Source organism: Elaeis guineensis, chromosome 11, assembly GCF_000442705.2.
Source record: "Elaeis guineensis isolate ETL-2024a chromosome 11, EG11, whole genome shotgun sequence".
Taxonomy (NCBI): domain Eukaryota; kingdom Viridiplantae; phylum Streptophyta; class Magnoliopsida; order Arecales; family Arecaceae; genus Elaeis; species Elaeis guineensis.
Window position 1 is genome coordinate 106103117 of NC_026003.2, and position 14017 is coordinate 106117133.

At 39.7% G+C, this 14017-nt stretch overlaps 1 protein-coding gene across 1 annotated transcript; it reads right to left on the reverse strand.

Moving 5' to 3' along the window:
* Window positions 1-9797: 9797 nt before the first annotated feature.
* Window positions 9798-13782, reverse strand: LOC105053685 (uncharacterized). The gene is made up of 2 exons (XM_010934940.3): window positions 10709-13782; window positions 9798-10302 (listed from the first exon to the last, which is right to left on the reverse strand). The coding sequence occupies exons 1-2, from the start codon at window positions 13740-13742 to the stop codon at window positions 9947-9949; spliced, it is 3390 nt and encodes a 1129-aa protein (XP_010933242.1). The 5' UTR covers window positions 13743-13782; the 3' UTR covers window positions 9798-9946.
* Between the last annotated feature and the right edge of the window lie 235 nt (window positions 13783-14017).

Genomic DNA, 14017 nt, shown 5'->3' on the forward strand with positions numbered 1-14017 from the left:
TACAAGTGAGAGTTATTGAGAAATCTATCCCAAAACTAATTGTCAATCTATAATAATTGATGTAATTATATATAAATAAATTAATTAAATATTTATTTGATAATTTTTATCATAAGCTTGTATATTTTCTATATCGAACTTCTATGTTATGATGAAAGATTTTAAGATTATTTTAAATCGATAAAGAAGGATTTATCGTTTAGTCTTTACATGAGTTCGTGACCAAATGATATACTATTACTAAGACGATAGACATATCAAGTATAGGTCATTGTGTGCCATATAAGTTGATTGTCCTCTTAATCAAGAAGCATGAAGACACTGGTATGGCATGTAGGTGAAATGTAAGAGTATATTTCACTGAATGTGATCAACTCCGGAGCACTCTGTTGTCAAGAGTCACTCTGAAGGGATATGGGTATAAGTGTCCCTCTGACTTGAGATCACCACGGTGACTTGTAAGTAACTCACTATGCTTTGGTGCCAAACTACCTAAATTTTTAATTCAGAATTGAAAGATTTCTGAATACAGTCAAGTACTTGTGAAGTCGGTACATGAGTCAATATGAAATTGACTACTTCAAGAGATTGGAGAGAATGCTTTGTATTTTAATTTAGTAAGACCTTGGCCAAGGCAGTCCTTGTGAAGAATCATAAAATTTGTTAGGTTGAGACACATAATGGATGCACTGTTCAGAGTTGATAATTTAAACTCTAAGTCATCCTAGCATCAAGGGTCAAAGAGATGAATTATACAGGAACTATATCCAAATAGGCTCTTGAGTGTTGCTTTGCATACATTCGGCCTATCCAGATGTCGGGTACCATTGCTGATAGTTACTTCGATTAGTATAGAAATCTATTCCTATGCTACCGACTTAAGTTTAAATCTATGGAGTCACACATATTAAAAGTTTCTCTCCGATCAAATGGTTGATCTAAAGAGTTCCACTAAACTGAGATTTTGGTGAAAAGTCCTACTGGATGGAGACTCTAGTAAAGAGTCCCACTGGACTAGAACTCTACCATTAATAGAGGATTAGTTAGTAATTAGATCACTAATTAGCTCAATTTGATTGAATATTAAAGTCCGGATCAAGTTTAATTGAATTAGATTCAATCAGATCAGGTCTGATTAGGTTATGAGATGACCTAATCGGTAAGGGATAGATCCTGATTTGATTAGGCCTATGGCTCAATAAATTCACTGATTTGATCAAGTTTAATTGAGGTTATGGGAGCCTAATTAGATTAGGTTCATCATATTTTATTTGGATCTAATTGGATTGAGTTTGAAAAAAATCCAATTAGTTTAACCCTAGAGTCCCAAATGAATGGGACTCTCTCCCTTACGCCACCCAGAAAGACTCACATATTTTTTCATCGCATAAAATCAGTTTGTGCATGAAAAAATTAGAAGCTAACACCCTTTTTGTCACCCTCTTTGGATTGGATTAGGTTTGTTTTAAGTTGGATTCTAAAGGTTTGAATTTAAACCTAAAACTTTATCCTTATCCTCCCACACACCGGCACCTTATGAAGGACCTGATTTGTGCGACAAAAAGGAAGAGCTCCCATATATTTTTCATATCCAAAATCCTCTGGTAGATCCCTATTTAGGTCAGATAAGGGTGAAAAAATGTTGGGATTAAATTAAAATTCAAAATGGTTTGAATTATAACAAACTCTGGCTCTTATCTTATCTAATTTGTTGATGCCGGCAACCATAAGAATGCTTGATTTTTGTGCACTAATCACTCTGAGGTTTTTATCGTGAGATTGCTGAGAAAAAGAGGAATCAAATATCTTTTTTGGGATGTGAGGTTTGGGGTGGGTTCATACCATCTTGGCATGTGTAAAGGAGGACATCGATCTCCTCTCAGATAAAAGATCTAGAATCATTCTAGGAATTTTGGATGAGAAAAAAATCAAAAAAAAGAGAGTCTTTATTAGATTTTTCTCCACCATCTAGCATCTTCCTCTGATCTATCTTCAACATCGAAAAGATCTAAGATAATCAAAGAAGAAGATCAAATCAGATCCGTCATCAGAAGCCGACTGCATGAGCTAGCACTCCCGTAGAGGACTGATCGATCCGAGGATTTTTTGTGGACCATCCATAGAGATCGGATGCTTGTACAGCTGTGAGCGATCAGAAAAAATTTTCAGATCCACATTCTGGATCATAGAGTTCGACTATCCATATGCAGGTATTGGGTTCGAAATTCTAATAGTAGTAGATTAGACCTATTACTGAATGCTGATTTTTGATTCACATGCTTATTATTTTAAATTTATATTTTTATGTATATAAATTCATGTCATAGATATGTTTGTAAGAGTTTTAAGATCAAATCTTATGTATGTATTTGTAGATTAAATAGTTTAATCTAATCTTTTTTTACTGTAAAATTTTTGAAATGCATGCATGAAACTCTTGCACATCCCAATAGACCTGTCCCAACCCATTTATTAAATGGATTAAATGGGTCAATTGTTTGAAACCTAAATCCAACTATTAAATAGGTTAAATGGATAAATTCATTTACAATCTGAACCTGTTTAATCTAAATTCAAACCTTTTTAAGGCAGGTTAGGTTGGCAGCTCGAATTGATTTTTGCCACCCCTAATGAGGACAAGCTCGAAGACAACGATGAGGACAAGCCTACCCCAGCTATCGGGGATATTACTGAGGGCCCTAATGAACAAGCTATCGATCATGCTACGGAACCCATTTCTGAAGACCTCAATTAGATGTACTTAGTTTTTCTTTTTTCTTGACTCGTAACAAACTTTTTTTGTAATGAAGTTTTTTTCAATGAATGAGACAAATCTTTTCTCCATCTCTTTTTGATGTATGTATTGAATGGCCTTAATCTTCATGATCAGTCATTCATCCGACCAATATGGTTGTCGACTTGGTCAATCGATTGAGCTGGCTACAAAGTAGGAGTCCTTAGTTTGGACTTAAAATTTGAAGTCATGATATCCAAAGTCAGTTTGAAGTCACAATATTCAAAGTCAATTTTTGGCCTTAAATTTTGTCAAATTAATTTCATCATTCTTTTCCAACCAACCATCGGTGCGGTAAGAATGATGCTGACGAGATTTCATCTGAAGTTGATTTAAAATCAATTTATGGTAGTAATTTTGCCAAATCATTATCATTGTCTTATCTCGATCACTAATGGGGTGCCCAAGAAGATCTCGATGAGCTTTTAGTCGAAGTCGACACCAAGTCGATTTATGATAATATTTTTGTTAAGTCGTTGTCATCATCTTTATCTGATTGCTAATGTGGTGCTCAGGAAGATCTCAATGAGCTTTTTGCCGAAATCTATATGAAGTCGATCCATGATAATTTTGCTAAATCATTGTCATCATTTTAGTCTAATCAATAATAGGCTGCTCGAAAAGATCTTGACAAGCATTTAGCCAAAGTCAATTTATGGCAATGTTGTTATCAAGTCATTATCGTTGTCTTCACTCGAATGCTAATGTGGTGCTCAGAAAGATCGATGAGCTTTTTGTTGAAGTCAATACGAAGTTGATCCATAGCAATAATTTTATCAAGTCATTATCGTTGTCTTCATCTGATCACTAATGGGGTGCTCGAGAAGATCTCTACAAGCTTTTTGTTGTAGTCGATATGAAGCTGATCCATGATAATAATTTTGCCAACTCGTTATCGTCGTCTTAACCTAATCACTAATGGGGTGCTCAGGAAGATCTTGACGAGCTTTTTGCCGAAGTTGATCTATGACAATAATTTTGTTAAGTCGTTGTCGTCATCTTCATCCGATCACTAATGGGATATTCGAAAAGATCTCGACAAGCTTTTTGTCGAAGTTGATACAAAGTCAATCCATGGTAATAATTTTGCTCAGTTGTCACTGTTGTTTTAATCCAACCAATGATGGTGTGGTCAAAAAGATCTCGATTAGGCTTTTTATAGAGGTCCTAACTTGGATCAGTATATCTTCCATGATCGATACTTTGTCAATCACCTATATGGAGGTCTTAGTCATAACTAAAATATCTTCGTGAGATCGGAGTTCTCCAACCTAATCATCGGGATATGGGCCATGGTCCGAATTGTTGGGAATAGTGTTCCAAAGCCAATCGTCAGTCTGTTGACGGTTGTGCTCCTTTTGTATTAGTACATGAATTATAAATAAATAAAAGTTATTTTGATATTTTTTCATCACAAATGTTTCATCTTCTAATGAACTCCTATATTGTGGTGAAGTCCTTAAGACTATTTAGACTCGACAAAGGAGGATTTGTCGCTTAGTCCTTAAACATGTTCGCGACCAAATGATACGTTGTTACCAAGGACGACAACGTTTATCGAGCATAGGTCGTTGTGTGCCATATGGGTTGGTTGTCCTCATAACCAAAGAGTGTGGAGACACTGGTATGGCATACAGGTGAGATGTAATGGTACATCTGCACTGAACGTGACCAACTCTGGAGCTATTTCTGCTGTCAAGATTTGCTCCGATGGGATATGGGTATAAATGTCCCTCCGACCTGAGACCGCCACGGTGACTTGCAAGCAACTCACTGCACTTAGGCACTGGACTACCTGAATTTTTAATTCAATGATGGAAGGCTGCTGGGTGTAGTCAAGTACTTGACTTGTCGGTGCGTGTGTCAAGATGGGATTGACCACTCCAGTTTAGGAGCTGTGTACAGTCATATTTTAATTTAGCAAAACCTTGGCCAGGGTAGTCCTAGTGAGGAGTCACAGGACTAATTGAGTTGAGCATGATTCGGATGATATCATCAGGGTTGACAGTTTAATCCTGAGTCGTCCTAAACACAGGGGTCAAAAGGGATGAATTATACGGTAACCATATTCACGTAGGTTCTGAATATTGCGATTGTGATTATTCGACCTATCTGGTCATCGGGTACCATTACTAGATGGTCACTTCGATTAGTACAGGAATTGGTTCCTATGCTACCGGTTTAGGTTCGAACCTACGGGGTCACACACATTAGAGGTTCCTTTCTGATCTGATGGCTGATTATGAGTCTTATCTATCTGGGACTCTATGATTGAGAATTAGGATTCTCTGATCATGAGTTCCACATATTTTGAGTACCGGGATCAAAATTTTAAATTTCAAATTTTGAATTTGAAATTTGAACTCTTTGATCAGGGTTTCATATCGATGGTCTCTGATGCCTGATTGCCCATCGAATTTGGACTCAATATTTATGAGAGATTTAATTAGTGATTTAATCACTAATTAACTTAATTTGATTGAGTAATTATTTTTGGATCAAGTCCAATTGAATTGGATTCAGTTTGGATTGACCCGATTAGGTTAAATGTTGACCTAATCGCTAAGGTGGTTTAGTCCCTGATTTGATCAGGGATTAGGTTTAGTTAATTTCTGATTTGATTAGGATTTTATTGAGCCTAATTAAGCCTAATTATATTGGGTTTAATCTGGTCTAATTATGCTTAACCTATTTTAAACTAGGTTGGCTCAATTTGAATCAAACCACCTTGTTTTAAATTCCCTACGATACCCAACTTCCTTGCACCCATTTGTATTCACGAGAAAAAATTTCTTGTGAAATTTTTCTCATGAAAAACCCTTCCCCACGCCCTCATTTGTGCGCCATATGGATGGATAAAATAATTAGTTAGCCATTCAAATTCAAAGCATGTTTGAATTTGAATGGATAACTTATCACTTGCCCCTTCATCCTTATCCATTTTGTGCGCCACATTACTTACACGAGAAAAGGTTTCTCGTGAAATATTTTCCATGCACAAAGATCCACGCCCCTTCTCTTCTCACGCCCAAAAGGATAGGGATAAGTTGGTTTTCGTTTGAATTCAAATTTGATTTGAATTCAAATGTGCAACCACTTATCTTTATCCTCTCACGCGGATAAGACACGTTCGACGTTGTTTTAAAAAGAGGAGAAAGGTGGGACGTGCGTAAAAATTTTAGGAGAGAAACTTTGGGGTATGAAGAAGGCTTCTGTATGAGGTGAAGGTCCAAAACCTTTCAAGAGAAAAAGAAAGAAAAGAGAGAAAATTGGATGCAGGGTTTTTGGTGTGTACCCTAGGGTTTCTACCTAGGGTTCGGGAAGTGAGATTGGTGTGCCACGAGTGTCGTGAGTCCACCAAATTTTAGGGAGAGATCCATCAGCCTCTCAAAAAATTGTGTAGACGATCCGGAGTATCCGAGAAGTCGGCATACATCGATCGAAGGAGTTCGATCAACATCTGCCATCAAAGGGTGAAATCACGAACTAGCATTCGTGAGGAGCTGATCAGAAGGGAGCTTCGTGTGGACGATCCGCAGAGGTCAGATATTTGTGTGGCTGTGACGTGACGATCAGAGCCCCCCGACGGTGATCAGATTGCGATGATCGACTACCCGCAAAAGGTGATGTGTTCTGAACACAGTACTGTAAAAGGTTTACTGATTCAAATTTAAATTTTAAATTTAAATGCATGCTGTTGTATCATATTTAGATCCTAGTGTAGGGTTAATTAATATTAATTAATGAGATTAATTAATAATTATGCTGTAAAATAGTAATTTTGAAAAAGTTTTAAAATTACCATTTTGCCCCTGCACTAAATTTTCGCTACACGAATATCTCGGATTGGATCATAACCAATCATCCTTCTATGAGGACTGAGGCTGGATTCGATTGTCTTAGATATATTCTTGTGATGTCTTTGATTGTTCCCAATGACTTCATTCATGGTTGGTTATAGCCGACATCAACCGAGTATTTTGTTTAATCACTTTCACAAGAAACTTGTATGAAAACTCACAGGGAATATTTTTGTTAATATAATCAATGGACATATAACTTACTAGTAATAAACATACAAATTCTCGATGTTGCATGTCCCAAATTTTTCACTCAAGATCTTCTTCCCAGCAAGGCTTTCGGAGGAGGTGGGAGATCACCGTCATTGGTTTTCTTTCTATAGACTCCGATGGGGAGGTGACTAGTGGGGACCAAAAGTAGGAATAGAGTAGATGGTTTGCCGGGGGACTGATTGCGGGCTCTTGGGGTGAGAGCAGCTATGCTAGGAAGGAGCCATCTAAGGTCTTGGCTCTAGGGGTTGGTCCCGCTTTATTGTTTGCTGGAGTCGGTGGATGGCATGAGTCAATGCTTGAACCAGTTAGACCAGGATGTCAAACCACTCCAGGTTTGTCGTAATGGGGGGTTGCATGGTGGTGGACATTCGATCAGCACTTGTTTGGCTACAACAAGAAGATGTTAGTGTGAGACAGCAGAGTTGTGTACTCTTCATTTTGTCATATTTTCTTTCCTCTTTGAACAGACCTAACACCCTTCTTCTAGTGCCAGACTGTTACTGCAAGACACCAGTTGAAGATGAATATGGCTGGGGGTTGGACTCCTTCGACTTAGGAGCTCGTCGTTGGCCCAAGGACTAGAGCATCTAGGTAAAACTTGCAAGATTAGCCCACACTTGCTGGAAGTTCCCCGATGTGGGACTCTTTGATGCAATTAAGTCAGCTGGAGCTTGAGAACTCCAGAGGGAAGAGAAAAATGAAGAGAAAGAGCATGTATTATTCTCTAAAGTGAAGACTTACCCGATGATCCCCTTGTTACCTCATTATATATAGGTGGAGCCATAGGCTATTGGGCGAGAATCTTATAGGCATTAGGCCCTAGTTTTGTAGGTTGTTAAGCCACATTCTGACAGGCCATTTGGATAAAGAATCCGCCCACTAATCTGTGAATCAAGATTATTAGTGGTGGATATCCATTGTAGATTTTTTTTATGTTTTGAAAGTTGTTGGAAGATTACCAGAATCGCCTACATGGCTGAATAGGCTAGTAGCTTAAGGTCGGTACAAAACTGAGATTTTGCTTCAGTTTTATCAGTGCCTATGCTGGTCGTGGAGCCTCATTCCCTATTGTCAGTAAGATCCCAATCCTAGTATCGATAAAAGTCGGAGTCAAGGGTCGGTTAGAAATTGAGAGCATAAAGTTGCTCCACCTTGATCTCTTGAATCTCTTCCTCATTCTTGACATTTAATGTAATCTTTGTGAGTCATCGATGAGTGTTTGTTTACAATCCAAGAGGGTTAGGTTGGGTGGATGGTGGATGACCTCCACTACACATTCTACTCAAGATATATTCATGTGATCTAAAGCTTATTTGTCTACATGAATTCTCTTCTGCTATAAGCATCTTCTAATGCAATGTCAAACCAAACATATGACCATACTCTATTTGCACTAAGCAAAGAAATTCGTTCATGGTAGGTGATCCTGCTCCTTTTCCATTTTTTCTTTACTAATTCATAGACCAAACCTTCTTGTTATGAGTATATGACATTGTGGAAACAAATAAAACAGAGCCAGGGGAGAGAAAAATATTTAGTTCTTTATTATCCACTACGCTAACCCAGAAATCCAAGAGCTGGTTCGCAAAGCAACAAAGCAAAGTGCACTCTCATCCCATTGACAGCTTGGGAACAGATACCTCCCAAAAATTATTGTAGGGGCATTTTATTTGAAGATATTATACTTCTAAGGAGCTCGATAACAACGGTTATTCAAGATTTTTTTTTTTTCTTTTTTGAGAGAATCTTGAAACATCAATCCAAGAAACTAATGAGCCTTTAGTTGCCCAACCTGCATGTCCACTATTTCGTTGAAATGAAGCATAGTTCAACTAGTCAATGGAACTACTGGCCCAGAATTCTCAAGCCATCTTGCAAAGATCCACTTTAACAACCTCCCAAAACATGGCTATCCGTAACTCCAAAGGGAACGGAACCTCCAAATCCTCAGGGTGTTGCAACCTTAACTCCACTCCGGAAAGATCCTAGCCACACAGATCTTTCAGCTAGACTTCAAGCCAAAAGCTTGCCCATAATAGGTTTCAAATTATTTATGGACTTCAGAAAAACCATAGCATTCTAATCCCCCTCATGAAGCCATAGAGCCCTTGACCGACCTTTGTTTCAATATACCATCGCCACAACCCATCACAAAATCCAGCTTCTTGCTTGTCTCAGACTGCATGCCTTTCTTAACCCTAGTCAAGTCTTTATTCTCTTTCGCTCAAGCATCTTTATAATATTTCTTTCTAAATTTAATCATAAATATCATGATTGGCCTCAAATGGATCCATGCTATAATGTCTGACAATTTATACAGGTTACGAGCTAGATCCGCTTTAATACTAATTTGTGACATACATCACCACATCCAAAAAACTTAGCCAAAAAATATTATTTAGATTTTCAGCTGGATGTAAGTTTCTAAAATCTCTTTTGCACAATTGGCACAAGACTAAACACTTTTACATGGTTTTTCATACTTTTTATACAACTGATGAGGGACTAAATAGAAGCCCAAATGGACCCTCATGTTAATATTAACGAGACGAACCCTAGTGCAACTTAATTACGGCCAGGTCCATGTGCATGTGGCAGTCTAAAGAAGCTGTTTTCCTCTAACGGACCATCCGATAACTGTGAAAAAAATAGCAAAAAAGCCAGCAAAAGCTGGGAAAGATCAAAACATGATGCAAGGTTGGGCCAAGAGAACATAAAAGCCCTTTCTCAAATAGAAGTCCAGAAATTTGCAAGTCAATAGCCCCAGCCGTTTTAGCGGAGGCATTTGGAGGGGAAGTGCGGTCCAAGTGCGTGGCTTAACTCCGCCTTGGCTTCACCTTGTCTTCCCAAAACAACTTAAGTACCATTGAGGGCAAAAAGACTCCAAAGATCTAATTCATATCCTTTAAAATGATAATGAAAAGATTACATATATGAAGAGTTCTTGCTTCTAGGATAATTATAACATTGTAACAATATATGGATACATTGATATTTTTAAGTGTCATACAATGAACATAATAGATCCTACACACTTTGACACCCATGCTGCTTGTCTCTTGGCCACCCAAAATTCAACCTACACTTGTAGATCCATTAGTTGATGTAGTTTAATTGTATGAAAATACTCTAACAAACTCTGATCTTTGTTAGTGGTGAATAGCTGGGACACATATTTCATTGTTGGTCGAGCATCTGGATTTGCACGTATGCATGCAAGTGCTACCTTAGCTACTAATATCACATCATTTGCAACTTGAAGCGTGGGAAGTAAGATACGTGGGTCTAGCACATCTTTAAGAAACATGTTTTGACCATGCGATGACAATGAAGATATAAGGTCACTTGGATGCATTCCTTGTAGTATTTCTAATATGACCACACCAAAACTGTATACATCATATTTCTCAGTGACCTTCAGTGTATATGAAATCTCTGTAGAAAGGAGTGAAAAAAAATGTTAGTCATAATTTGTTATTAAAACAACTGGTGTTTTAGATTGAAACTAGGATCTATTCCATAAAGAAACAAGTAGGTATGGGTGGAAACTGATTGAGTTGCTAGTTGTTGGTAAGATGTTTACTTATAATCTCCAATTCAAATAGAGAGTAATTATATTTCTCTTGGCATAATGACATATCAAAATTTATGTATTTAACATGCTCTACTAGGAAGAAAATGCAATATATATTGGATAAAATAATCATGTTCAAAAATAACGAAATAATAATAGAAAAACATAGTTGATTTAATATTTGTTAAGTGAAGACATAACTTCAAAAATTTGTCATACCAAATTTCTTCAATAAAGTAGAGGAAGAAAATTAGTCAAGTGGTTTACCTGGCGCCATGTATCCGAGTGTGCCTGCATGTGCGCTCCAGTTTGACGAATCGGGCTTCAGAATCCTTGCAATTCCAAAGTCTGAAACATAAGCATTAAAGTTGGAGTCCAACAAGATATTCTTGCTTGATATATCTCTATGTACAATAGGAGGATTGCAATCATGGTGCATGTAGGATAAAGCATGCGCTACATCCTTAATGATGTTTACTCTCCTATTCCAATCCAACTCCATGCCTGCTTCTTGGCTGCTCAAAATGGCTGACATATTTCCGTTTTCTATGTACTCATAAATGAGAAGCATGCAACGAGCATGAGAACAGAACGCATACAACTTCACTATGTTACGATGACGCATCTTAGTTAATGCCTGGATCTCATTCTGAAAGCCTCTTTCATCAACTATTTCTTCCTGTGGATGAAGCTTCTTCACGGCTACTACCTGACCAGTTCGAAGCTGCGCTTTGTAGACACTACCATATCCTCCTGCCCCGATACAATATTTCTCATCGAAGTTTTCTGTGGCATCAATAATTTCTTTATAAATAGCCTTCCCATCAAATTGTTCATATACAGCCTCCCCATCAAAATTTAGTATTGAGAATCGATTCTTGATTGGGACTTCCTGCTCCTCGTCCTTCACAGATTTTGCTCTCCTAAGAAATATAGTTACCATGAATGTAATCAGCAGCAGAAGCACGGCCGTAGTGGGAAGAACAATCGAAAGAACTAGGTTGCGAGCATTCCTTGAATGATGTTGTATGATAGATGACGAGCATGGAGGCAAACCATGTAAATCACCACAGATACCTTTATTGTGTTGAAACCACTCTGCTCGAGCATGCTGAAAGAATCGATTTTTAGGCAGCGGACCCTCCAGATCATTGTATGATAAGTCGAGTGATAACAAACTGGACATGCCTTCAAAAGATGATGGGATGGAGCCTGACAGTCGATTATGCGAGAGGTTTAGGTTTATTAGCATCACAAGCTTGCCAAGTTGTTGTGGGATGATGCCAATGAGCGAGTTATAACTGAGATCAAGCAATTCTTGTAGGTTTACTAGATTCCCAATCTCGAGTGGCAGGCTTCCGTTCAATTCATTCATGCTCAACTTCAAGAAGCGCAGCCGAGTGCACTCTCCCAGTTGTCTCGGTATGGCACCGGTCAGGTTGTTCCTCGAGAAATCAAGAGTGTTTATATCATGCAAATTTCCAATTTCCAAAGGTATCACTCCTGAGAGCCGGTTGTTGCTTAAATTCAACTCTTGCAACGAAGTTACATGAGCCAATTCTCTTGGAATCTCTCCGACTAGCTGATTTGAAGATACATCAAGCGATGCAAGCAGAGGCAATTTACCAAGTGCAGGTGGTATCTTCCCGCTGATCATGTTCCCCGACATGTGGAGGGTGGTCAAATTACGACTTTCTCCCCAGTTTGCCGAGAGCTCGCCGTAGAATCTATTATAGCTTAGATCGATAAATTCTAGGTCTGGGTACACCACAAAGTCTTGGGAGACGTCCCCTGCCAACTGGTTTCGCCCAAGTAGGACCCTTATTAACCGGCTACAGTTTCGTAGGCTTTGTGGGAGTGGGCCCTCGAAATGGTTATCGATCATGGAAAGCCACTTAAGCTTTCCTCCGTTGAACAAATCCGACGGTAGGAAGCCAGAGAAATTGTTGTCACTTAACTGAAGGTCCTCCATGGCTGTGAGATTAGCCATTGCTTTCGGCAGAGGACCAGATAATTGATTTTGGAAGACCACTAATTCTGATAGGTTAGTCAAGTTGCCCAAGGATGGCGGGATAGAACCCGAGATTTGGTTGTCAGAAATTATCAGAGAAGTCAAGTTCACTAGATTTCCTAGTTCATGAGGAATGGTTCCGGAGATTTGATTGCCGTGAAGAGACAAGGATTGAAGCGTGGTCATGTTTCCGAGATAGGAGGGGATGGACCCAGATATCTGGTTGAAGCCGAGGTATAAATATTCTAGCTGGGTCAACTTTTCGAAACTGGAAGGGATGGAGCCTGTCAGAGAATTGTTGGTGATCCTCAGGTCCTCCAGGTTCCCCAGCTTCCCTAATTCATGGGGGATGGATCCAGTTAATTGATTGTCCAAGAGGTACAAGCCCATTAGCTGGGTCAAGTTTCCTAGGCTAGGAGGAATGGCACCTGTTAGAAGATTCGTATAGAGATTCAATTCTTCTAAATTCGCAAGCTTTCCCAACTCTGGGGGAAGCCCACCGGAGATCTTGTTGCGGTTTGCCTTGAAAGTGATCAGCTGGCTCAGATTGCCGATTGACGGCGGAATGGGACCAAGAAGACTGTTTCGTCTCAGGTCAAGCAGATGGAGGCTTTCGAGTCCTCCTATTTCCTGAGGGATGGGTCCAGAGAGCTGGTTGTCAGCTAGACGAAGGGTACGGAGACTAGAAAGGTGGCGGATTTCGGCCGGGATGTTTCCAGTGAACCGATTTTGTTCGAGCCGAAGGTAGGTGAGCCTAGTCCAGTTGGTGAAGGTGGCTGGAATAATTTCTCCGGTGAGCTCGTTAGCAGAGAGGTCGAGTTTCACAAGGAGAGAGAGGGTGGCGAGTGAGGCGGGGAGCGTTCCAGAGAGGCCGTTGTGGGCGAGGTCAAGCGAGACGAGGCCCGAGAGATTGGCGATGGCCGCAGGGATGGCACCGGTGAGGAAGTTGCGACGGAGGCCGACGACAGTGAGGGAGGGAAGAGCGGAGAAATTGAGGGCGTCGAGCGTGCCGACCAGGCCGGCTTGCGGGAGGCTGAGCTCGATGATGCGAGAGCTGGTGCATTTGATGCCGACCCATGAGCATGGGGAGGTGGTGGTGGAGTTATGGAGGGCTGCCCATGAGTGGAGAGCTTGTAAGGGGTCCTGGAGTGTGGATTTCCAGTGGAGGAGAGTTGTGGTCTCGGATAGTGGAGAAGCAGTTGCTTGTGGAGGAGGGAGGAGGAGGGAGAGGGAGGGGAGCAGTAGGAGAAATAGAAATGATGACGAGTACAAGGGGAGCGAGGATTCCATTGATGGTTGTTTGGTGGTGGTTGTAGGAAGGCGACGGGCTTTTAAAGGCGGCGCGAGTCCTTTACTCTTTCCTTTTTTTTTTTTTTTTTTTTTACCTTCGAGTTTCGGCCTAGTGGAAATCCATAGATTTAGGCCTGGCTAAATGAGACTGAATATAGCCACTGGATTCATGATATTAATCAATGAGTTTGAATAATGACTGCTCTGACGTCATTGACATGGACGCAAGGAGACTCGGAAGCATTTTGCCAAGGAAATGTGGTGAAGTAGCGTGG